The sequence below is a fragment of the Equus asinus genome, chromosome 24 (genome assembly GCF_041296235.1).
Source record: "Equus asinus isolate D_3611 breed Donkey chromosome 24, EquAss-T2T_v2, whole genome shotgun sequence".
Taxonomy (NCBI): domain Eukaryota; kingdom Metazoa; phylum Chordata; class Mammalia; order Perissodactyla; family Equidae; genus Equus; species Equus asinus.
Window position 1 is genome coordinate 19,152,292 of NC_091813.1, and position 27,433 is coordinate 19,179,724.

Here is a 27,433-nt window from a genome sequence, read left to right on the forward strand (position 1 = left end):
TGAATAAATGAATGTGGCAAAATATTTACCATGCTAACACTCATCAAAAAAGTTTAATTTTTAAAATCTTGCTTTGAATATCTGATTAAATTCAGAATATGAATATTTTCATACAAAAAGCTGAAGTATGAAGAGCATAATCTGCCTTAAATATTCTGCTAGAGTAACGCTAAGTTAATTTATAGTTAGTTCTGAAATTATAAAAGGCAGATTATCCAGTTTTCTCTTCTCCTCTGTGACAGTAATAAAAAACAGTCAATAGCCATAAGTCTTCACCCTCCATCAAGGAGTACCAAAATAACTAAGAGATCAAATTAAAATTTTTTCTTGTTTCTGCTATTTTTGCTGGCTAACACTTTTAGCTGGTGGATGGAAAGGTTCTAAACACTATCATCCTCCTTATTTTGAATACTTAAGAGAGACTGCATTCCTACATACTGCTTATTCCCTAAGAATATTACATATAGCTCTGGTGCACCAGACACAGGAGATAAGGGCTCTTGTTCTTGCTTTGTCAATAAACAGCTATATGTCTTGGAAAGCTGCTTCACCTGAGCCTCAGTTCAACATCGGTGAAAGGAGACTGTTGGACCATAGTCTCCATTCTCTTTCACATTTTCTGTAGAGTTGGCTTAACATTTTTTTTTCCTCCTTAGAGTTCTGATTTTTCACTACTATTCCAGGTAAAGATTTTTTACTGCTATACCCTGCTCAGGAGTCATACATTTGTCAAATGTTTATCAACCTTAGAAAATGCTCAGCCATTAATTCCTCAAATATTGCCTCTCTCCCACTGAAATGCCTGTAAGATACATTTTGGACCTTCTCATCCTATCCATATCTCCTAATCTCTCTTGCAGAGAGTTTAATTTCAATGATTTTATACTTCATCAGAAGTTCTACTTAGTTTAACTTTTTAAAAATACCTGCCTCACTCCTTTCCCCCCTCAAATAAGGTCTTTTTTTCCCTTACGCGTCTCACCCCTCCATTTCTCTCTTAAACCAAAATGACAAAGTTAATTGGCAATATTCTTCCTTTCTTGATTGTACACAAAATAACAGTCATCTTACAATGAATGGTGTTTTAGATTTGATGACGTATAATATTTCAGAATAATCTATTACCTCAAGCTTTTGGGGACAGAGTGCTAATATTTCCATTTGCTGTTTCTATCATCATATACGCGATGGATCACTCTCATATGGTTTGTGATTTATTTTTATCATTCGTTCCTCATCACAAGGACTGGCTTGCTTTTCTCTCCTTCTGATGAATTTCTACACCACAAGGGTAGTGTAAAACTGGACTCTAAATCCACATAGTGCAAGCTTAGGGAGACTTCTCTCCTCTTGACACCTGAGTGCCAGACAGACACATTCTTCCTTGTGGAATGAATTACTCTACTCTTCTCATTTGAGGGTGACGTCTCAGTTCCAATCTCCTTCCTCACCATGGCTCACATGGCTTCACCTGTCTCTGCATGGTGATAATACTTGTGCCTCTAGAATCTAGACACTAAAATCTCTCTCTTCTTATAAAAAGAACAACAAACAAACACATGGCAACGGAGATTGGATTGGTGGTTTCCACAGGGGGAGGGGGGGACGGAAAAAGGAGTAATTAGGCTCACATGTGAGGCGATGGACTCTAACTGGTTTTTGGGTGGTGAACATGATGTAATCTACACAGAATTCAAAATATACTATAATGTACATCTGAATGCTAAATAATGTTACAATCAAATGTTACTGTCATAAAAAAAAAAAAAACTCTCTCTTCTTTTTTGGAGAAAAGCCCAGAATAACAAACAATTGCAGGCACTGGGTAAATTATAACTTATTTTCAAAAATACACAGTTGGGCGTGTAAGAAACAAAGGGAAATCCACAGGTTCCAAAAGACAGAGAATTGAAAACCAGAGCATGTAGCATGAGCTCAGTTCTTCTAAGAGTTTTTTGGAGGTTAGGGTTCGAATTAGCCCAGTTTATCACATTGCTGGAATTAAAGATTTACCTTCTATATTTAAGATTCCATGTTTCTTGATTTTTAAATGACAAGAAAAGGCATTTTATGATATTAATCTATTGATGAAATTTCTCTATTTTCATCACTGCAAGTTAGAATACATGCAGAAAAACCAGATAATGAAGTCAGATGATACTACAGATCTCTTATAAAATATTTCATTTGAAAACATAAAGGTTACTGAACTGTACAATATTTAATAACTGAATAAACGAATAAAAAAATTTTAGGGGCTGGCTCCATGGCCAAGGGGTTAAGTTCACGTGCTCTGCTTTGGCAGCCCGGGATTCGCCAGTTTGGACCCTGGTTGCAGACCTATGCACCGTTCATCAAGCCATGCTGTGGCAGCATCCCACACAGAAGCACTAGAATGACTTACCACTAGGATATACAACTATGTACTGGGCGAGAGTCATTTTAAGCTAAATTTAGATTGCTAAGAGTGCATGCTAAAATAAATACTTGGATCATGTCTACTCAACCTTGTTACCATGAATTTCATAAAGATCAAACCTAAATATAGATAAAAATGCCACCTTACATTTGTATTAGTGCTTCAATTTGAAAACTATTTTAATGTATTCTTATTCCATCGCTATAACCCTGTAAGGAAGGTTAGGTAGGTGGTTATTATTCTAGTTTCCTAAATAATCACCATAATAAATCCGTGGAATTAGTGTGGAGAAATAAACAGTAAAAAATACTCAGATGAGAAAACTAAATGACTTGCTCAATACCGTACAACTGTAAGAGACAGAGCTGGGACCATAACCCAATTCTTCGGAGTCTTAGTTCAGGGTTCTTTCTATTTTACCATACCATTCAACTTGGATGCTCTATATAATCAAACAGATAATGAGAACATGTGTAAAGTAATGAAGAAATAAACTATAATCATAAAAAATAACAACTTAAACAGCAAACTCCCATGGATAAGATATACAGCAAACTGACAGGTAAAGAAAATATTTTCAAAAATACTTACTGGATATTCAAGGAGATCTACTGGCTGGCGGAAAGGCTCAGAATCTTCACACTGAAATATGAGATTTAATAATTCTTGACATTGTTTCTTCCATGCTTGAATATCATAAGACTGAGCTCTGTTACGTAATCTTCTTCTAGGCTGATGGTCCTAAAATAAAAATGTTCAAATATATTAACATAATAACACTTTTAGTTTGTATTTTTAACGCAGTCTTAGATAATAAGGGAATATACAGTAATTCAAATAATGGAAAATATCATCCACCTAGTTCTGAAGACCATGCATTCTGTGATGGAAACCAATCTGGAAGAAATACTTAATCTGTCTTTAAAAAAACTAAGAGTTAAAAAATGCCTTTAATACCGTTTAATTCATATTAAGTACTTCTTTTAAAACAAAAAATACATTACCTTCCTTTTTCGGGTAGACGTTCCTGGCACATCAGCATCTTTCTCTTCTTCCTTTGAAGCAATAATTTCTCAGATTCATTAAACATTCTAGATTTCATTATACTCTACAGTTGTTTATATACCAATTATATCCTTTACACTTTGGACAACCCATAATATATACAGCTGGAACACTTTTACAAACTCATTAAAATTCTCCCCCATCCCTCACTGTTCAACAAATTTTTTTGTAACGAGAAAATTTTGAACCATTTTTTAAAAAATTAACCACAGCATTAGACAGGAATAATTTTTATAATGGCATTTATCTGAAAACTACTATGTGTAAATTTCTTTTCATACACAGAAGACCAATGTAGTAATTATAATGAAATATTAAATACCTCAGAGTCAGACAAAACTTTCTTCTTCATTGAATTGTAGAGTGGAATTATGTTATAACAAGTCTGATCCCTAAATAACACGGAAATGTTAGTATACAAGATTAGAGTCACGAGACGTTTTTTCCTTTAAATCTGTTACTAAAACCACATTTTAAGATAAAACTTGAAGTTGAAGGCTTTCTGATTGGTTGCTTCCAAATCCCCATGTGCACACATTTGCCCCTCTGGAGCCTCACCTCTGGCCTGTTTCATTACACCAAACCCAGTCCTCACCTCCCCGTCTGTGCTCAGGTCGCTGCTGGGATGCCTTCTCTCATTTCTCAAACCAGAAGGGAAATCTAACATATCCCCAGCCTTCGGATTTCTTCTTCCCTTCATTGTCAAATGTAGGCATTCCCTAAAATTTTGTCCTGAGTCATCGTCTCTCAACACTCTACCTTTTGCCCTGACAACCTTATGTAGTTGCAGTTTATCTGTGTAAATGAATTCCAAATTCCTATAATTTGGTCTGAATCTTCTTCTCCTGAGATTACTACCATCATCGAAAATCCCCATGTCTAAACCCAACTGTCACTCCTCACTTTTCCTCCTTTTTCTATTTTTTTAACAGTATTACCATTCTCACAGTCATGCACAGTTTTTCACTATTCCTTTCCTTGCCTTATTATAAACGCAATCACTGGCCAAGTTCTGAGTCCACCTTCAAAAGCTCTTGGTATCTACCTCTTTCTCATTTCTTCTCACTTGGTCAGTTGTAGCAGGCAATCTGCTGTTTATGCTTTTTGTCTCCTCCCTATCAATTGGTATTAAACCCTGCAGTCAAATTAATATTTTTTAAGGCATAGTACGCATCATGGTATCTTCATGTTAAAATACTTGCAACAGCCCCTTACTCCTAGTGCTCGTATTTTACAAGTCTAGTTCCTTAGATCAGTGTTCAAGGCCCTCCTTGATGTGGCCCAAACTGGAGTTTACAGCACTGTATCCCTATTACTTCTGCTCATGTGCTTTCTACTTGACCCAATTTAAATTGCAAAGTTCCCTAACAACTCTTCACTGTTCTACCTCATGCCACTCCTTATCCCTAGAATGGATATCCTTTCATCTAACTTTGCCTACATCTATCAATACCTACCTTAGCCGTAACATCTTAACATACTTCTCCCCTGTACCCGAAACCCAACTCTCTCAGCTAGAAGGGGCCCTATCCTTCATCTAAACTTTCATACAAACTCTCTTGTTACTTTTTCCTTACATTATTCTTTATCCTCCTACAAAATTGTAGTAAGAGGATAAATATACATTTCTATCTCCAAGTATCTATTACATCACTCTGTACGTATCTATTGCTAGAAATTTGGCCAAAAAATGCAACTAAAAAGTAAAATAATCAAAATTTCAAGACATACCTAACATCTTGAAAATTAGCTAAAAAGGGTTTTAACAAACTTCATATACCTCTAAAAAATGCCAGAAACTTATTTTTAGATAGATACAATATACATGCTTTAAATATTATATTAATCTGTCCTTATAAGGCATTTCAAAACAACTATTTGAAAGAAATACAACTTCATTGACTACTCCATATATAATTATTTCATCTAAATTATTTCACTAAAATATGAATTAACTATATCACGTGGTTCTATTGATTCATATCTCTTTGGAAAAACGGATGCACATACATATACATATAATACTTGTAAAATTACAGACCAAAAACATTATAGTTAAAATATTATAAGGTATTGTAACCAAGTTATATAAACTCTTCCGAGGATAATGAATTCCTGATTATCAATTTTACTGAAAAGCAGCAAAGCATAGCAATAATAGACCCCAAACCATTTGGAAGGTGACAGATTTCTTTAGAGAATAAAGTAGAGGAAAGGCATAAAGTTTATCTTACTAATTTTCTTCGGTGTTTTCTTATATTCACATTACCTACATTCCTTAGCAAAGAAAGAACAGAAAACAACTAATACCGGGAAAAGGGACCCTACGATTATGCTGAGTAACGAGAATGAAGCTGGAGATGTTTAAAACATACAAACAAAAGCCTCAATAACTACTTCATGTAAAAACGAAAGCTGGTAGTGCCTAAATGTTTAAACTTAAATTACAAAATACATTATCTCCTCTTAACCAGAAAAAGTTATTCATATAAATAACCTTAATATGAACTCAGAGCAACATCCTATACAAAAACATACAACTCATTCCTTTAGCTTCAATTTAGAAGGCTCAATTCATTCTATGGCTACACAAAATCCGTAAGACAAGGAGGTCAAGGCGTGGCGGCTGCCTTGCGAAGTGTAGTTACCACTCTCGGGATGGGATCAAAGACAAGGAATCAACTCGACTCTGAAGGAGAATCTTGAAAGTTAAATGTAGTTTCCTGCTAAGCTACTATAATGTATGTGTTCATAAGCTTGACAAGGGCAATATAATGTTAAGATGAAAAATTCTCAAATCAGATAGCAGAGATTTATTGTGAAAACTAAAAAAGTTAGCCTCAAAAAGACTCAGTTTCCTTAACTGTAAATTCCAGATAATGATCTCTCCCACCCATAAGATTATTATTTGGCTTAGAAGAACTATTTCAGGTAAAGCATTACATGTTCAATAAATACTATTATTATTACTATTATTGTTGTTGTTGTCCAACATTTGGATTTAGATAAGGATCCTTTTTTTTTATGTTAATTGTAGAACACAACTGTAACACAACTTTTAGGATTTCACACTATTAGCCAATGAACTACATGTTACTTCTTTAGACATAGACATTATATGCTTCCTACTTTGAGTGGAACTATGTTTACAGCACAGCACGTGACATTATGTATATAAAAATTCACTTTATTTTACAGTTTGACATTGTACATTTTAAAATACTGCCATTAATTATTACAGTAATCATACTTATATGGAAAAATAACTCACTTTATAAAATGTAGAAGAAGGTCAGTCACAAATTTAGCAGATTTCACAATAGGGCTTCCAGGCTCATTAAAGGTTCGTGTATTATGTTCTATATATCGAACTTCCCACATTAGGGAGGAAACCCGCCTTTAAACAAACAAAATACATAAGTCTTAACTTCATTATATTTAGAAATACGTGCACACAATTTAAAATCAAGACATTCTGACATTAATCGCAGTCTTAAATCAATTATAAAACATACACCTTAAAAAGTTACTTTCAAAAAAAATATAACCTCATTTGTGTTAGGGACAAAAAACAGAGCAGCAACATTAATTATGTATTTACATAGAAAATATCTAGGTTAGATATACTAGACTACTAACATGCCTTCTTTTAGGGAGAGACTGTCTATAGGGGGAGTAGCAGGACAAAAGAAACAGGAATTTTTAGTTTTTGGTTTATATATTTCTGTCATGTATGGTGTCATTTTTTGGTAATAAGCATATCTGACTTTTCTATAAAAAAAGAAACAATTTTAATCTAATTATCTAACTATTATCTAACTAGGAATCAAATGACATGTAAAAACGAAAAGCTAACTGATAACCTACTTATGAGATATAAAAATACAAAAACATGGTGAACATGTTAGTTTGCCAAGAAACCTAACTAAACGAAAATTAGTTTGTGAACACTGAATTGACAATACTATAAACTTTGGTGTTTTCTTTTATTTCTGAAAGTAAAGAAAAATCCAAAGATGATTCGTAGAATATCATCTGATATGTGGTCTCACTTAAAATAAGGAAGAAAACACTCAGAAAATCTGAGGTGTGAACAGAAATAAAATTATATGGACTTAAAAAAATATTATATCTAATTGTGGCTACAGAAGCAGAAAGAAAAGCCTTTATGCATTTCACATAGTATTCACAACTCATTCTAATATAGAATTACAAAGCTGTGTGTATAGTAAGGCATTAGATTAACACCAGCAGGGCAAACTGATAGTAGTAGTTTAACAAGACACTGAACTAGAAGTTTCAGAGAGGAAAACCATAAATTGTAAGAAGTCTGAAGCCAATGAGTAAAAGAGAAGCAAAAAAGCTTGAAACAGTGAAATAACACATGAAAGTATCATTGTATTAAATAAGAACATAACTCGGGTCTATATATTATAGGTTGAAAAACAGGCACTTCCTAATTTACATAAGGATTGTGTTCCAAAAACTTTTTTCCTAAATTCGTTACTAAGCTAGGCTAATGCAAAAAAGCCTATTTAAGTTGTGATGTACCTTGAAATATAGTAAACCTTAGCAAGTATCATATCGAGCAGTATTTCTAGAGAAAGTATATTTACAATAATAGTGGAAGATGCTGTAAGCTTGTATTTCTAGCTGTAGTCCAACTACTAGTGTACAGAACAACTCTTTCTCTCCCTGCTATCCTCACATGTCTTACTCAATCTCTGAAGCACTAGGTGTAACTCCTAAGGTTTAGCAATTTAGGCGTCTAGGGAGAAAGATCGAGATAAGAATTTCCTCTCCATTTTCTCTCAAACTTCTAACATGTGGTGTTGAAAAAAGGTTTAAAGAAGTGTGCTTCAAGGGTACCACGGTTGGAGGCATATATCATAGGTGATTTCCTTATCTCTATGCTTTTGACAAACATCAATGAAGCAACAGCAGAAACACCTCAAGAAATCAGAAAAATCTTCACAACTTGAAGTCTAATATCTTAGTTTTCTTTATTCCAGTGGTTCTGAATCAGGGTTGCTTCTGCCCTGCAGGAGACATTTGGCCTAATTGTCTGGAGACAATTTGGTTTTTACAACTAGGGGCTGCTATTGGCACCTAAAGGGTAGAAGCACAAGACAGTCCCTCATATTGAAGAATTTTCTAGTCCCAAATGTCAGTAAAGCTTTTGTTGAGAAACCCTGCTTTAGTCAGTAAGGAATAACAAATGGTGCTTTCAGTGTCAGGTACACAAAAGTACCAAATTAGAACTATAATTTAAGTAATAAAAAGAACCAAAGGCACATTTTATATAGAAAAATACAAATACAAAATATGAGTAAAAATTTCCGTAAGTTAAAATGACTAACAATGTAAAAAACTGCAGTAACATAAAACTGGTCACAAAAGAAAGTTCCCATGCAGTATTATTTAAATTGAAATATTGTTGGCCTGCTAAACAAGTCACATTAGAAAAATGAAAACTGGGGGGCTGGCCCCGTGGCCGAGTGGTTAAGTTCGCGCGCTCCGCTGCAGGCGGCCCAGTGTTTCGTTAGTTCGAATCCTGGGCGCGGACATGGCACTGCTCATCAGACCACGCTGAGGCAGCGTCCCACATGCCACAACTAGAAGAATCCACAACGAAGAATACACAACTATGTACCGGGGGGCTTTGGGGAGAAAAAGGAAAAAATAAAAAAAAATCTTTAAAAAAAAAAAAGAAAAATGAAAACTGGAAGTATGATTTCATTATGTAAAAACTATAGAGTTAAACTTAGTTTTTTGACAAGAGATTTTAGGCAATAAACCTACCAAGCCCATCCAAGATTAGAACTCAATGTTTATCAAAATTGTTAACTGGAAAAAGAAGCAAATTACTTGAAATTATATCTATTTTTTATAACTCTGGTTATATTCCAAGCTAAACTACAACGATGAAAAATATTCTGAATTTTCCTAATTTCATTTTTCATAAGTATTTATAAGGTGAACATAAGCAAAATAAAAAAATACACAAGTTTTTATATTATTCTAAGAAAAATCCAAGAAAAAACAAGTATTTCAATATGATATCCAGGAGAAAATGAAATACTTAGGCTTGCTTTATAAAATACAGTATGATGACAGTGAGCAGTGACGCAGATTAGCAACTAGGAAAAACTATCTAGGAATCATATTCCAGGTGTAGTCCATAGACCAGCAGCATCAGCATCTTTGGGAACTTGTTAGAAATGCACAATCTCAGGTCCTACTCTAACCCTATTGAATCAGATTCTGCATTTTAACAAAATCTCCAGGTGATCTGCATACACATTAAAGTTTGAGAAACACTGCTATAGATTGCTAAGTGGGTGAAAGGATCGTAGCTACAGCAAATACTTCTAACCTGTAAAACCTGTTTTCCAGTCTTTGTTTAATTGTACTTAAATCCGTCGGATACGCCACTACAGTGCAATACATGGGATAGGCCTGCAGATCCACAGGGGCCACAAATGCTGAAGCAATATCTAAAATAGATAAAACAAGTAAGTTTATAAATTTATTCTTGTATTGCTAAAAGTACTTCATGGACAATGCGGTTTGAATTAAGACAAGATCTGAATCACACAACCATTAGTCTGATGCTGTCTTTTCACAGAAAATGCAGAGAGTTTAGCTAACCTAACAGAGTCTCACTTTTTATTATGTCTACATTTACACTGCATAATCTAGGGATATCTGTTATTCATAGATTCCTTAGAAGAAAAGCGGTCACAGATAATATATAAATCCGACCTATTAAGAACATACACATACATTTCAATAATTAAAACTTGGCTATTTCTGAATCTGCATGTTTTTGACAGTTATTCTGTCAGTAACACTCTAATACACTGCATTGAAATGTAACTTTTCACTTTCTTAAAACTTATCACCTTCTCTCATCTTTACAACATAATTATGTGAAATATCAGGCAAGCAGAGAGGAGGAAACAGATCCAGAAGTCTCTGACTCAATGTCACTGACCCAATGGCACACAGTAAACTGATAAAACTCTAGAACCTAATTAAGATCACTCCTCATTTTTTCGCTCATTCACATACAATATAAGACAACTTCATTTCCTACAATGTTACCCAAAATTGTTTAAGATAGTATTTGAGACAATGTTTATACAGTGCTGACATTTTCTAAGACTTCAGATGAAAATATTACCCAATATATGTCTCTAGTGTCTTCAGCTCTTCTTATTCATCTTAATTTCTCCCTAGACTCTTTGAAACTGATTCCTTATTGATAGAGTGGGTTGCTACAAACCACACTAGTTTAGAATTATTTTGGAATCCCACAGTTCAAATAATCAAGTTTTGTGGTCACTGCTTTCTTTTCCCAGTGAGGCAAAGTAGTTTATGTACCTTCTCCCCTCCCCTTACAAATAAATATTCTCTTGAGTATAGGTACCGAAACTTAAAGGGGAAACTGGTGCAACTATCCATATAATTGTGATTCAGCCTTCTGCTCCCCCCTCCCAATTCACTGTCAGCCTCAATAGGTCAAGAGTTTTGAAATTAGGTTCTGGAGGATTCCGATTTTTCAGAGGTAGCCCTGGCACTTCTGAGGGCCCTCACTCTGAAATTCGGCTAGAGGAACCTCACTCATAACTGTTTTAGATATTTAAGTCCTGCATAAGATCTCAAAAAAAAAAAAAAAATTGAAAACCACCAGCTTATGATATTGTGAAAAAAAATTTTGTTTGAATAAGAGTATTTTTCCTTTCCTTTGCTTTCTGCCAGCTTTTTCTATATTCACGTGTTACTATTATTATTTACCTAGTGTCATCAACTGGTTTATTCCTGCAACAATTCTTTCACATTCTTCATCCCTGGGATTGGAACCCCATTCTCCATCAAGAGGTTTATAGATCAATGATCTACATTCAACATCAGTTAAAGGAACACTGGTACCTAGTTCTTCAGGAAATACAGCTGAAATACGCAGAAATAAAAGCAAATTTAGTGAAAATATGTGGTAATTTACTAACACTTAGGTTACCTTTAGAAATTAGAGTTGATATTGTCATAAAACTGAAGTATAATTTTGTAAAGATTTGGTAAGTATATTATTTTCATTAAAGAAAAGTATGTTGCAAGGATCAATAAAATTTAAATTATTTTTTAAAACATTAATTTTATAAATAATTCTTTGGATAAGCATATAATTACTTCTCCAAATATATCTGACAACTTCATTTATTATCAGAGATGAAAGCAAATGTATTTCTACAAAATGATACAAACGTAAAAGTTTTCTGAATCATTTCATTATATAATCTCCATATTTACTTTGATAAAACATACACAAAGTGAAATTGAACTAATGTGGTATTTCTCAGGAATACTTCAACAGAAGCCTTAATTTCTCTATATGTAGAAACAGAGGGAATTATGAATACTGACAGACGATTCTTATGCTTGTTGCTCTAAAATGATGAAGGTAGGCTTTCTGAATGCCTGAATCTTTAACTGAATCTTTAAGAAACTCATTCGAGAGTGGTGGTGACATAAAATCTACAAATCTGCCAAGTAATTTTTTCTTTGAACTAGATTTCATCAGAGAAACATTAGGAAATATGCTACTATTTGTGTACAAAATTCCTCTTCCTCACAAAACATAACTCTATGGGTGCATATGTATGTGTATTCAAATAGGAAAAAAAACAACAAAAATCATCCCCTCCACACACAGATATATTTAGGCAGGAAACAAATAGTATTTTAATCCCACTAACTCATTTTAAGAAATACCCCAGGCATTTCAACACCGATTAGCTTCAATTCTCTCATATTCACAATAGTCCAACGTGACTTCAAACTCAAACTTTCACAAAGGAGAGAATAAAACCAGAAGCTAAGCCAGGGTTACAAATTAAGATATTTTATAGTTTTACACACCTCTAATTTAGCAGTGAGATGAAAAATACATTATTAGTATTAAATTTTCAAAGCAATAATTTCTAGAAAGAACTAGTCTTGAATAATATCAAGATGACCATTTTCTCATTTCTAAGGTTTACCAGATTTGGTTTACTCTTTCCAAGTTACCTTTTCTCTGACTTTTTAGAACACAATAACTAGTGAACTCCTCCAATTATAAAGATTATTTCTACTGTGTCACAAGTCAGATTTTTTTCCTTTAAAAAATTTTTATTCTTATCTGATAGTAAAACATACTATTAGAAAAAATCAAACAATAGAGACTAACGTAAAAGATAATTTGTGGAAGTCCTCATATTCCCACTCTTTATAAATAATCATTATTAATGATCTGGAATATAAATCCTTTCAAACCTTTTTATACATATACTATTATGTTTTGTATTTTTTTTAAACTGGAACAAAAATGGCCAATGAGGTAGAAAGAAAATGCAATCTCGGGGACCAGGCCGGTGGCACAGGAGTTAAGTTTGCACATTCCCACTTTGGCGGCCCAGGGTTAGCAGGTTCAGATTGTGGGTCCAGACCTATGGACGGCTTGTCGAGCCATGCTGTGGCAAGTGTCCCACTTATAAAGTAGAGGAAGATGGGCACGGACATTAGCTCAGGGCCAGTCTTCCTCAGCAAAAAGAGGAGGATTGGCAGCAGATGTTAGCTCAAGGCTAATCTTCCTTAAAGCCAAAAAAAAAAAAGAAAAGAAAAGAAAAAAAAAATGCAATTTCCAGGTTTCAGCCACACTGGTCTTTTCTCAGTTCCAGAAAGATGTCATACTCACTACCTAAGACTAACTCTTAAATCCTAAGGCAATGTGTCAGGCCATATCCAAGATGACAGTTATTATTATTATTAATCATAACTACTTACTCATTGAACCCTTACATGTGTCAGGCTCTATAATAAGCACTTTACACATATGTCATTTAATCTTCACGGCAGCCCTGCAAGGAAGGTATTCATTTACACAATTTCAAAGGCTGAGTCCTAAGAATCTGGAGTTTTGAGATTTTAAGGAACTTGCCAAGATGACTTACAAAATGCAGAGCTAGGATATGAATCCATGTCTCACTCAAAAGCCTGAACTTTTAATATTGTTATACTCTAAGTATTCTGCTGGAGTTAAAAAGAAATCTTTGCTCCCAAGTGCTCACCTTCTAGGAGTGAATAATAATTAGCAAAACATTTTCATATTTTGCTGTAATTAATTAAAATTAATTTCAATCTTCCCTCGTAGACTGTAAGTTCCAAGTGGGCAAGGATTATTGCCACAATAGGTTTGCAATAAATATTTGCTGAGTGAAGATTTTCTATTTGATCTTTACAACAACCCTATGCGGTACCAAGTTAGCAAATCAGATTCCTTATTTAAGAAATTAATTCCATAACGCAGACACAAAGAGCCTTAACATACACTTACCATTATTCGGTATAAGTTCCATATCCCAAGGACTCATCTTTTCTGTATCTCCATTGTCCCAACTTAAAGGAAGGAAAATCCTTACATTAAAAAATCTAAATACTGTATTCCAATTTTTATAAAATCACATTATAAAAACAATTGCTTCAGTGTTTAAAAGACGTTATCTTTTATCATTTTATTAATAGACAGGGAAAATATTCAAAGCAAGTCAGGCTGAATTAAAATACAACAAATATTTTCTTACCAAACATTATAGCACTGAAACAAACTATCAGGGTACTCAGGTTGGAGAGGTTCCTGGCTTTCAATCGTTCCAAACCACCAGGCATCATCTATAACTGATCTGAAACGGTCACCTGGACAAGAAGAGAAGCCATCTCGTTACTCTGAAATGTACTACCGCTGCTGTTCCTTTTTTCCAAAGTATTCCTTTAAGATACTTAAGATATATAGGAAGTCACCTACACACTCCCAAATAAACTAAGTAAATAAATAAAATCAGCAATACTGAGCAAAAAATAGTTATTTAAGAAGCACACCTGCACTGCCACTTACCAGTTTCTAATACCATTTCTTACATTTTAGGGTAAGGAGAAACACCCTCTTACCTTAAAATTTTTTACCAATCTAGCACTCCAAATTCATCAGTAGGACTATGCCCGAACTTTTCATTCAGATAAAAATACAGTTTAGATAATTTCTGCTCAACAAATATTTATAGTCTATCTTTAATTTCTTATTTTCTGGAGGCAAGTTCTTCCAAACAACAATCAAGAAACCAGCCTAAAAACAAGAGAAACAAAAAAAATCCAACCTGCCTTCCTTTGTCTCAATCACCCGTAAGTTACAACACTCATATATACACTCATTTTCCCTTTCCTATAAAAATTAAAAAAAGGGAAACAACTAATGTTTGTAAAATAGACAGCACTCCTTGCATCCCTTTCCTTATCTCATTGTGTCCAGCTATTATCATCATTACTGAAACCGCTTTCCTCAAAGACCCTAATAATCTATCTTCTCAGCCTTCCTGTGTCCTATCAATCTGTAAACCACCCTCTTCCTTTTGCCACACATTCCCCTTCCTTGGCTTTCAAGGTACTCAGTGATTCTTCTCCTGGTGAGCATGGGTTAGGGTCTCAAAGACTTGAGTCCAAATAACTTATCTGTGTGATTTTGAACAAATTAACCAGTTATTTTAGAGCTCATCTGAATCAGTTTCATTTTCAAACTCATAAAGAGAAAAGTATTTGTTAATGCTTATGAAGACCTACAGCATAAAATGAATTAAAAATTTAAAAAACAAGATAAAAGAAATTTAATGATAAGAGAGAAAGCTGGAGTCAGGAGTAAGTTAACAGAACACAGCTGCATGCTGTTGCATTGCACAGATAAACTTTGAGGGGGTGTGCACTGGGACCCAAATGCAGATTCCAGTATTCTAACAGCCAGTGTTGAGGCAGACATGATCTATTACTAGATTGAGTCTCTAATGCTCCTCAGACACATATTAGTGATACTGAGCTTAGTGAAAGCTACTATATAATTTAATAAACAGCGTCCTTGACACCACCACAACCTTATAGTAAACACCATGATGAGTTTCCTAGAGCTATTTCTTGTGATCCTACAGAGACTGATGATATCATGCTGAAGAGGAAGAACTGGATCATGTGTGCCTAATCACAATGAACAATACTGTATAATGCTAACAATGAAGTTAAGCAAGGAACACACTGCACCATTCAGAGTAAGCCTTAAACATTTCTAAATATTTAAGACAGGCTCAAGTAATTACTATTGATGTAATTTTAAATGAGAGCTGGTACGCAGATGCATATATCTTCAGAAATAAAAGGCCAAATAGTAGTATTAACTTTAGAAGAAATACTAATCTATAAATTTAGGGGGAAAAAACCTATAAGATCAAAATGAGAAAATTCTGATATACATCCATCTGAAATATTTCTTTGATTTGTCCATTGTTTGCCATATTTCTTTGATTAGGTTGTTATCAGCTCATTTCTGGAATATTTCTGGACTCTGACTGCTAATATTTGTCCTGCAATTTATTGGCAGATGCACGTCCTTAAAAAGATAAAATTTCTCTTGTCAAGTAACACATGCAAATAATTAAAAAAAAAAAATCAAACAACATACCAAAGGCTTATAACCGAAAACTTAACTTTTTACACTTTTCTAAATACTGACTAGATTGCTATTTCTTCACTCATCAATTTCAGACATTAAATATTGACCTCTCTCCACATACGTGTATGTAATCCACATTCAGTTTTTATCAGAACGATGTAAATGTTGTTTGCTACTGCGCCAAACAGCATACAACTCCTTCCTTGCATAACTGCTTCATTGTTTTTATGATTGTCTTTCTCTGAATGTACAATTAAGTCTTCCCACATTCTCTAACAGCTCAAACTATAAAACACTCTTCCATATAATTTCCCACAAAGTCAAACACATTAGATAATTTATCAGTTCCATTTTTTTTCCCTGAAGACTTCACTCTTGGAGGACAACGTCTTCTGGACTGGTTGTTTTATAGACTTGCTAGACAGATGCTATCCTGTGACTTGTGTTGACTGTTACCTGGGAATTCCCTTCAGCTCTTTCCTGTTCTGGACTTCCTGTTTCCTGGGGGGTTTCATGTCTTTCTGGGTTTACTTACTTATTTGATGGAACACATCTTTCAAAGCTTCCAGAGAAATGGTACATGGGATGTAAATTTTTAAAAATAATTCCTATATCCCTAATTACAATAACCTGCATTTCCCTAATTTTTCTTTTTAGAGCACACATGTAAATTTCTAAGTTTATCAGGACCAAACAAGAAAAGACAAATCACCATGCCAACGCCTTCCAAGGGCACTGGAGGAAGGATGGACTGGCATATCAACTGATCTGCTTTTTCAAACCAAATATGCCATATTATGTACCACACCCCACTCCAATATGACAAAGAGTGACCCTATTTGAAATTTTTACAAGAAATAGTCTAATGAATAGTGTATCTATCTGTACATAAATTAATGCATCTTAAACACATGGAAACTTTTAAGGATTTTAAAGTTTCTTTGAGCCTTGATTACAATAATAATTTTGAAGATTATAATAGAGTTAACCAATGAAAGAAAAATGTGAGTTTAGCTTTAGTCCTAGTCCAAATTATGAAACATTCTGAACTGGAAGACTCCTTTTGCTTCAAGTTTGAATTATTAATGTTTTCAACAAGTACAACAGCTAAAGGAATAGCTATAGACAATCTTATAACACATAGTTACCAAATTATAAGAGAGAAAATGTTTACAATTTCAGCATCAACTAGATTAAAAGTATTTTCATTCTTTGAAAAAACTTTAAAAAACATCTGACAGAGTGTCTTACTTTGCCATTCACATTCCCACAAACAGCAACAAGATTTCTCTGATTTTTTCTAAATTATGAATAATAGTAAATCATTTATTAGACAAAAAAAAAAAACACAAAAAAACACCTATGGCTTCTAAATAAATTACCCACCTATATTCCACCGCCTATATTTCGCGTCGTCAAATTGTTGTCTCAAGACTAGGAAATCTATAACGTCAGGCATATCATGGTATCTAATTATAAACAGAAACAAACTGATTAGGTCACATACCTAAAAATATCTAAAAGATGTTCATATTTATCTGAATCTTCAATAACAATCTACAATACTAAGAAACCACTGCCTCTTTCAACAGTCCTTACTTCATGGTAAATGATCCACCAGTCAGTTTCCCAGTATCGGGATCTAGAAAAGCAAGCTTAAGGCAGCAAAGAGTAGGCAATCCTACTTCATACTTTATTCCAACTATTTTCATCAGTTCTTGTTCCTGAGAAAGATAAAGAAAATAAACCATCTTCACAAAACAAATCACAGGATAAACTACTAAACATAATCCAGAAAACATTTCTGCACTTCAACCTTGATCTAGGTAGTGGTTACTGTGCGTGCATATGTAAAAATTCATTGAGCTACGTACTTAAGATCTGTGTACTTTATAGTATACAAGTTACATCTCAATAAAAAAGGGGAAAAAAGGGAAAACTTCATCGAAATAAGAGTTTCCAACACAGTTCCAAAGACCTCTAAATAATTTTGAACTATTGCTGATAAATCCAGAAATAGTTACCAAAGTTACAAATGTGAAGTTTACCTTAGACATAGGTGTTGTCTAATTTTCACTATAATTACATTTTGTACCCAACTTATAAGCTACCAAAGTATATAAATTCAGTCAAGCTTGTGTTTCTTTGAAAATTAAACATCACCTACTCCCCAGGATTGAGCCAATTAAAAAAGGTGATCTTCATGATACAGTTTCTTACACTGAAAATACTAACACTCAGTACAGTTTTCTCCATAATCCATAATTGTATCTTTTTGGACTATCAAATAAATACCATACCCGTAGTTCCATTTTATGCCATGGCTGTTTTTTGGGATTGATACTATAAATTTTATTTTTCCGGGCCATTTCAACATATGCTTCATGTCCTTGTCGGAAATAATAAACCTAAAAAGTAAAGTCACAATTTAAAACTTGAATGTGTTTCCTTTAACCCCAGACACAAGGTATTGGCTAAAACTGCACAGAGAGAATTTCACGTCCTTTGAACTAGAAAGAATTCTATTTTGATTTTTTTTTTTCCTTCTTTTCCTCAAGTTGACCTACCATCACTTAATTATAACCAAAGTGTTCTAAATAACAATACTTTGGTTATATATACTAAGAAATTAAGATGAGCAATTTTTTTTTGGTTTTTTGCTTTCATCATTTTATTTTTAGATTCAAAATAAGTTAATTTATGTTGCGTAATAAAGTAAGTTGTAACTAGGGGACAAGATTAATTTACTATTAACTTGTGTACCAAGTGATCTGTATATATGCAGAAAACTTTAAAATGAAAAATGTATTTCACATATACTTTATCTAATAAGGGCAGCAAGGTGTATATTTACCCTCCTTTTATGAAGATCAAATGAAAATGACTCCTGACTACCATCCTGCAGAACTAGCATTTGAAACACAGCAGTCTGACATCAAGTGTTTTTCTCACCACTAAAAAATCGTAGAGCTTGTTAAAAAATGCTATAAAAATTTTTAAAAATATTAAGTCCTTAGTAAGATTTTAAGATATCCATTATTCTACATATTTTCATTCTATTCATTAATATCATTATTGCTCCAGTTGTCTGGAACTTCATATGAAGGAATTGTGAATAATGACATCCCTATTTAAGCACCAACAATTAGAGACAACATAAACATTTTGAAAGGAAATTATTCAACCAGGAATTACACACTTTCTAGCCATCTTTTAATAACATATTGAATATAATTTAACCAAGCATCTTCTTGATGCTGCAGGATCTGTCGTACTAAACTACAGTAATGGGGTAATGTTCTGTGCTCTTTAAGTTTTCTTAGGCAAACAGGGTCTCTAAACGAATTATTTTAGATGGTTCTTTAGAGCTACTCTTGCATTAAAAAATTTTTGTTCTTTTTTTTTACAGTCAACTGCCACTTTCTACTGCTAATTAGTGCGCTTTGTTAAAGAACACTCTATTTTAATTTCTAATTTATCACTGCTAATCTACTGGATACCAGATAATGCTGCCTCTTAACACTTATGCATAAAAGAAGACATAAACCACTGAGTGGGAAATTTTGATCTAAGATCTTACATGTTTCACTTCAAATTCGTACGTCAAAAATGATGACCAATCACCTTTTCTTAAAAATGAAATAATATTCTTTATTCTAAGGTAATAGATTTTTTTTTAAAGATCTAAGAAATAAATTATGAACACTGTAGGTACTTAAATGAAACACTTTTATGAAATAAAATTAAATGAAAATAAAATGCTGAATTTTGTTTTTCCTTTAATCAGTTACATACTTAAAGCCTTAGGCTAAGAAAGCTTAATATATTTTAATTTAGAAAGGAAAAGAAAACCAGCAATAAAATCCTATTAAAAATCAGATACTCGTTTTTAAAATGCCAACAAAATTTCCGTTCTCTTGCAGTATTTACAATAGCCTCAAAAAAGATCATTAGAGCTTTCCTCCCAATTATACTTTTTCCATTCATACCTACAAACATCTAAAATGAGATACTTCCATGAAACCGCTGAAATTTTCTAGAGTTCTGTATCAATAGCCATAGAAAATCTTTAAAGTTACTTGAAAGAAACAAAAAAATGTTTTTAAAAATGTAAAAGTACCTCATCACCCATCTGTGGCACAAATGGACATCTTCGGGGAATAGTATCTGTAATCCATGTTGAAGGTAACCATTCTTCTAATGTCAAACCATTTTCCGTTAGTTCTCCTACAGCCAATCTCTAAGAGTTTAGAACATTATAAAGTACTATTATCATAAAAACTCCTATCAATCTGCTCCTTAAAATAACTATAAGGGTAGTTAAATAAAAGGGAAAGGGGATCTTTGTACCAAAATGAATATTTTTAAGTATTAAAAAATATCTTATTCTAGGAAGATGGCAGGAGTGGCAGTGTAGTTATTCAAATGTTTATCCAAATCCTCCCATTCAAAAAGAACTAGATCAACCAAAATTCTACAGACTACATTCACAACAAAACTAGGTGACAAGATATTCCCACAAACCCCAAAGTATGAAGCTTCGTGTAGTCTCCCTTCCTCTCAAAATTCTATCAGTTTTATAAACATTCCATTTAATAAACCAAGGCATGTTTGAGGTCTTTTGTTTTTAAATCCTAGGCATAGTGTGTTATGAAGAACTAAATAAGACATTTTCATATGGGCTGAGCAGTGCAGGATACAGAAGGCTGTTTACATGGGCTGGACACCAGACTTGCACATAGCCCAAGAATACTCCTTTCCCCTTTTTCAAGTAGCTATTTCACACTGTTGGTTCACAGCTTCTAACAAAAAAAATTTTTTTCCAAACAAAACCTTGTCAAGCCAGGTCCTTTACTTTTTAACTTTTGTGGATAAATATAAAACCAGGCCTCTGAGAAAGTTTTTATACTTTGCTGGTCACCCACAACTGGCCATCATGGTCTGGATGTTGTTACCTTACACTTAGGAAAAATGGATTTTCTAAGAGCCTTTGAAACCTAATATTATTTTATAAGTAGAGAAACTTCATGTAATTGACTAAGAATGTTTTGATTCAGTATTTGTACACTAAGACTTGTAAATTTTATTCTCTTGTGTTTTCAAAAAAGAAGGTAGCTATCACTGTGAGTTAATACAGGTTCACTAAAAGAAGCAATGTCATAATGGACTATCAGACAACACTATTTGCAGCAGGTACTCCCATGGTTGCTATTCAATATTCATTTTCCTTTTCTTCCTTTTAACCACAACTTGCTGTTTCTCAGTCAAACATCAGGGGCACTCTCGCTTTGGAGAGTAACGGGGGGGGGGGTGCATTTATTATATGTGAGATGGGTCCAATGGAAATATTTAGTCAGAAGAGTGATAGGATCTGACTTTTATTTTAAAAGGATCACTCTGGATGCATCAGAGCAGGAATCTGCAAATTACGGCCCACAGTCCAAGTCCAGCCTACTGTCTGCTTTTATAAATCAAATTTTATTGGAACACAGCCACACACATTTGTTTATGTATTGTCTATGACTGCTTTCAGGCGACAACAGCAGAGCAGCTGGTCTTCTAGAGAAAAAGTTTGTCAATCACTGCTTTAGAGAACAGACCCTCGGGGGAAAAGTGCAGAAGCAGGAAGACGGACGGAAGGCTACTGCAGTAACACAAGTCAGAGTTCATGGTGGCTCACACTAGCGTGACAGAAGAAGTGGCAAAATGGTCAAGTGCTGAATATATTTAGAAGACAGAGCCATGATAACTCTCTGATGGACTGGATGTGGAACATGAGAGAAAAAGAGGGACTAAGGATAACACCTGGGTTTTGGTGTAAACCATTAAAAGAGCTGTCACTGCTAAGATGAGGAGGATTGGAAGGCAGCAGGTTAGAGAAGAAAGCTTAGAAAATCAATTTTGTAATTAGTTAGATCTGAGATGTCAAGTCAAATGGTATCTACAGATATTTTGTCCAGTTATTGAGTAGTCATTGCTATTATGCACTGAGTACATCACACAGAGTCAGAGATTTTATCAGTTTTATAATACTGAGGTTTTGAGTTCAAGTATTTGAAAAAGGTTTCCTTTGACTTAATAAAAAGAAAAAAGATAGAAAAACTCTGAAAATTGTTAATTCCAGACTTGATATGTATTATTACTTTCACCAGGCAAGTATTTCTCCACATAAGGAAAACACCTATGTCAACTGTGCCAGCTAACAATTCTTACATGAAGCCAGGTAACTTGGATATTAAATAGGAATGATCATATTTAAACTGTAGACTGTGGCATAGCCAAGAATCATTATGAGGACAAATCTTATTCCCCAATAATTCTTGGGGAACCTAGAATTTTTAATTAAAGTAGATTTCTATCACTTAGTACTTAAAATCACTTAAGGGATAAAATGCATTGAATTTCATTCAGTCCTCAAAATTTCCAGCCTCATGGGCTGGCCTGGTGGTGTAGTGGTTAAGTTGGCACACTCCACTTTGGTGGCCCTGGGTTCGGATCCTAGGTGCAGACCTAGCACCACTTGTCAAGCCATGCTGTGGCAGTGTCCCACATAAAACAGAAGAAGATTGATACAGATATCAGCTCAGTGACAATCTCCTCCAGCAAAAAGAGGAAGACTGGCAACAGATGTTGGCTCAGGGCCAATCTTCCTCAAAATTACAAAAGACAATTTGATTTTTTTTAATTTTGAAGAAATAGGTAATCGATTTCTTTCCTTTCTATCCATGGAAATTTTTCTAGGCCCATCTGAAGTCTCATTTCTTCTGGAAGACTTATCTGAAACTCTAAGATAAGATGACCCCATTTGATTTGTGAGTTATCATCTTTAAAATTAATCTGGCAATTAAACATATAGATGATGTGATAGTTGTTTTTCTGTTTTTTTCCTGAGGAAGATTTGCCCTGAGCTAACATCTATGCCAATCTTTCTCTATTTTATACATGGGTCACTGCCACAGCATGGACACCAACGATTGGTGTAGGTCCACATCCAGGAACTGAACCTGGGCTGCTGAAGTGGATTGCACCAAACTTAACCACTAGGCCACAGGGCCAGCCCTGTGATCATACTTTTTGGTGTGTGTGTGTGTAATTGTTCTATTTTTATCTCAGGAGATTTAAGCAACTTGTTAGTCACACATTGTTTTGAGAATAAGAACTGAGTCTTACTCTTCTATTCATGCACTGTGTTGCTTTATAAATTCTAAGCACTTGATAAAAATTTATTAATTTTCCAGAGTTCCTAGAAGCATAAGGGATATATATGTCAGATACAATCTGAGATGACATTACTGAATCTCTGGAGAATTCTACTTTTTAACAAGCATTTTCTATATCTGCCTTACCGTTTTTTGCTTAATTAGTTCAAATAGAATTAATAACATGGAAAATATTTTCCTTTTTTCATATGTGGAATATATATCAATTACTCAATGATCCCTCTCTAGTTACTTTCCACCTCTACAATTCTACAATAAGAAGGGAAAAATTATTGTTTGAGATAACAAGAAGACTAAAGAATATGAACAATTTTTCTACTCTTAGATCCACTGGTAGGCTAATACCAACCCATATGAACAAAATCCAAATTAAAGAGAATAGCCCATAATATCCTAACCTTATGCTATTTAAAATCTATCCCACAGAAATTTCATGGCAGACAGATCCTGACACAATACTCAAACAAAACAATGCAATTAAAATATGCCAAATATTACCAGTGGATCCAAATGTGGCACTGCACAAAGGAGCACAAGGTATTAATTTGTCGTTTATCAAATCAAGGGGGACCAGGTGAAGTAAATGGCACTCTTGGGACAGAAGAATTATGTTCTCAGAGTGACACAACACTGCAAACCTCAAAAGTTCATCAAAACTTCTTAAGATGAAAAAAAAAATGTTTACCTTACTAGCCAGATTTACGGCTAAATCAGTTTTCTTTAACCAACTTGTCTACCACATAAAATAATGAATCAACCTACATTTATCATCACTAACAAAGCAGAAAAGAAAAGCTGTGGGCAAATGTATGGTATTTTCTTTGGTAAATCTTCCTCAAACAAGCAAAGGAGGTGACAAAAAGAACAGCAGGAAAAGCAAAGGAGGTGACAGAAAGAACAGCAGGCTGTGGAATTCAAATTAAAGTAATTCATAATTATAAGGCTGAAACAATCAAGAGCTCAACTGATGAAGATACAATAAACACTTCAGAAGACATATTCTTAAAATTTTTCAAAGCTCTCTGGGAATAAAGATTTGACAGTCTCCCTAAATATTTAATTCTACAAATGACAATCTATATTTAATTCTACAACTGGCAGAAGTTTGGAAAAAAATCTTCCTTTTGTTTAATCAAATATGCTTCCCACTTACAGTCTTTTGGGAAACAGAAAACATATCCCTTGTATTTCATTTACTTTAGAGCAAAGGTTAAAAAGCTCTTATTGTTAAAGAATTCCAACTCCACAAGAGCTGACAGATCTTATTTCTATAACATTTCTCTCTTTCTCTAATCTGTCTCAAATTATCCACAGATGAGATATAGTAATCAAAACAGTACTGATGCAAGGATGGTCTAATTGTGGCGCACACACTCTGTGAATTAATAAAGGCCTGTTACAACAGAAGGTTCCAACTGTAGATTCATACGAGCCTTGTGGTCAACTATGCTAACTTTTGTCATTCTTATTCCAGGTGATCCCCTATGCTTTGTTTATTTTCAGCAATAACAATAAGGATGGTTAAAAGGCAAGGGCAATTCAAAGACTAATAAACTATATGCTTTGTAGCATTATATATTTTTTACATACATAAATAAATAAATCCCACCGTATTGTCAAGAAAAATCTGTTCATAAGAGTAAATGCTCAATATTTAAAATATGAAAATTCTACAACTAAATACTCGCACACGCTAAACATTTAAAACTTCAGTAAACTAAATATATTTTGGTATTTATTCTCCTACCATGTACTTCTGAGATTTTTCTACTAATCCTTGCCGGTACACCTCAACAATGTTTATTATGTTCACAACTGCACTTTTAAAATGTGTGCTTTGTTTTCATAGAAAACATTATATTTAAAAAAAATCAACCTTTTGTTTTCTTTCTTTGGGCTTCTTTTTCTTTGGTGATATTGGTCCATCTTTTTCTTCATTCACTTTTTTCCTTTCTTTTTTAATCTGTTTTTGCTTCTGTTTTTCAGATTCTTCTTCTTCATCTGAACTGCTTTCTGCTTTCTTGGTTTTATACTTAGGAATTTTCTTTGGTGGCTGCAGGTTAATTCCTGCATCTGCTGTCCAGTCAGAATAATCACTGGAGTAGTCGCTAGAAGGAAAAAATGCATTTAAAAAATACACACACGATATATACTTCAAGACTTTGTTTTATGAAAAATGTAAAGAAAGATCATAAATAAAGAAGAATGACAGAATAGTATATACTAAACGAACTAAAAATACTTCCCTCTCAACTCATCTTCTAGTTTCTTAAACTTCTGTAGGCTTACCTTACTTAAATATCTCAAAAAAAAAATTAAGATAAGTAAGGCCATAGCTTTAATTGAAACAAATTTAAGGGCCTTCTATGATTTTAACAAAATATTGATTTCTGAGAGCTACAAATGTTCAAAATATTGTGGGGCATACAAAAATGAGCAGAGGGTCACAGTCACCTTCCTCAAGTCGAGAGCAGAAAGATAGCTGGCCCCAGACAGCACAGGAGGTACCAAAATTGAGGAGGAGGTGGCAAAGGGGATTCCTTTTTTGAAGGGAGGTGGGAGCTCTTGACAGAGGGAACTCCCACAGAAGAGCACTGGTGCCCTCCTGGTAGCTGGATATTGAACTGGCAGGGTCAGAAGTGTTCCTGTCCAGTAGGAAGGTTGTGCTTTAAAATTTAGTTAGCCTCTCCATACACCTTAGGTATATCCTACGCTTCAGAGCATGCCATGATTCAGAAAAATACAGGCCTTGGTATTTTATGTATCACTACAATCATGTTTACCATTTCTTTTCAGTTTACTTTCAACAGACCTAAGTTTTACTGAACTAACATTGTTGTAAAATAAAGAATCCAGTTATTCTATTTTGTTTTAATTTTAGTACGAGAGAATATTACTTGATTTTGTACAGTTTTAAAAACATTACTGCCTTAAAGAAATCCAAATTATGTTAAAATCAATAATTTGTGTGCCTAGATTAAGCGATCTACGACCCCATTCCTCTAAAAACACTGCTGATAACTCTAACACTGAAAGGACAGATTTTTCTGGAGTTTTATTCCACTACCACCACCTCTTCCCCCGGCTCAAATGTCTTCTAGAGTAAAGGTATTCACCTATAGGCCCCCAAGAATAATCATGACAGATAAGAATCAAATAATTAAGTTGTTTTCCAGTATAATTTCATGACTTCATTTTAAAATTTAAAGTGATTTTAAAGAACGTAAATAAAAGACATTTTCAGACATTATTCTGGCTGCATGGAAATGCATCTGCAAAGCAAACATCTATCTAAGAACAGGCTGTCCTCAACTTATGAGCATTTATTCACACTAACCCCAGCCACGGTCACTGTAAATGGTACCTGCCAAATACTCAGAGCTGCTACTCTCTGGAGCACTCAGCTCTTACAGAAAGTCTTCTGCTGCCAGCATATACCTAACTACAAACCCCAGAGCCCATGTTCTTTACAATAACCCTCATCTGCTAAAACCACCACTGCTCTTTCAATTCAAGAACCTCTATGTTGTTTCATGGTTTGTGATAGTCTATTTCCATTGCTGAGCTGAAAGAAAGTGAGTTTTTCTCTCACTGCCCTGTTTCAAATACAGACAACTACCAGACATAACCATGGGTACTGGCAGATCATTACTGGGAGTCACTGTTGTGGGAATAGTAAAGCCCTTGATTCTAATACTGATATAAAAGGAATTTTTATAGCCTCCACCTCTTGGTTTCTTTGGCAATTTTAAGAGCTACTGCTGCCGAAAATAAGTGTAAAGGACTAAACATAATTCCCATTCTCAAAGGCTACACTCCTTCTTGCTACTAAGACCTTACAAGGTCAGCCAAGGCCATCAGCTTTATCACAATGTGAATCACCAGCATAAAGAGGGGAAAGAATCCTCACTGACATGGTCAAATAGGGTGAGGTAACAAGAAAAAAGAAAGCTTATTCTCAGTGCTAGAAGAAAACATTATTAGCATTCAACAAATCCCACTACATAAGATAGCTAATTCTATAAGATTTCATTACTTTTATAACTTAATGCTCAAATATTTCTAAAAACCAGTAATGAAACTAGTTTGTGGTTCAGTATTACGAAAAATAGCATTCAGAAGATAAAACATCAACTAAGAAAGTTAAAAGCATCATTTTGTAGATCTAGTTGCAATACCCCCAATTTTTTTTCTACT

The 27,433-nt window shown here is 34.0% G+C and overlaps 1 protein-coding gene across 4 annotated transcripts in view; it reads right to left on the reverse strand.

Annotated features, from left to right (window-relative positions):
* Window positions 1-27,433, reverse strand: part of PHIP (pleckstrin homology domain interacting protein) — a 127,832-nt gene that overhangs the window by 12,838 nt on the left and 87,561 nt on the right. For all 4 annotated transcript variants that reach the window (XM_044757541.2, XM_044757540.2, XM_070496503.1 and 1 more), the window contains 13 exons: window positions 25,113-25,344; window positions 20,137-20,256; window positions 18,317-18,424; window positions 17,616-17,740; window positions 17,403-17,485; window positions 14,110-14,221; window positions 13,863-13,924; window positions 11,285-11,440; window positions 9,861-9,981; window positions 6,756-6,881; window positions 3,807-3,876; window positions 3,424-3,474; window positions 3,011-3,160 (listed from right to left, as the gene is read on the reverse strand). In XM_044757541.2, the coding sequence (XP_044613476.1) occupies window positions 3,011-3,160; window positions 3,424-3,474; window positions 3,807-3,876; window positions 6,756-6,881; window positions 9,861-9,981; window positions 11,285-11,440; window positions 13,863-13,924; window positions 14,110-14,221; window positions 17,403-17,485; window positions 17,616-17,740; window positions 18,317-18,424; window positions 20,137-20,256; window positions 25,113-25,344 (1,516 nt within the window). The remainder of the gene's footprint in view (window positions 1-3,010; window positions 3,161-3,423; window positions 3,475-3,806; window positions 3,877-6,755; window positions 6,882-9,860; window positions 9,982-11,284; window positions 11,441-13,862; window positions 13,925-14,109; window positions 14,222-17,402; window positions 17,486-17,615; window positions 17,741-18,316; window positions 18,425-20,136; window positions 20,257-25,112; window positions 25,345-27,433) is intronic.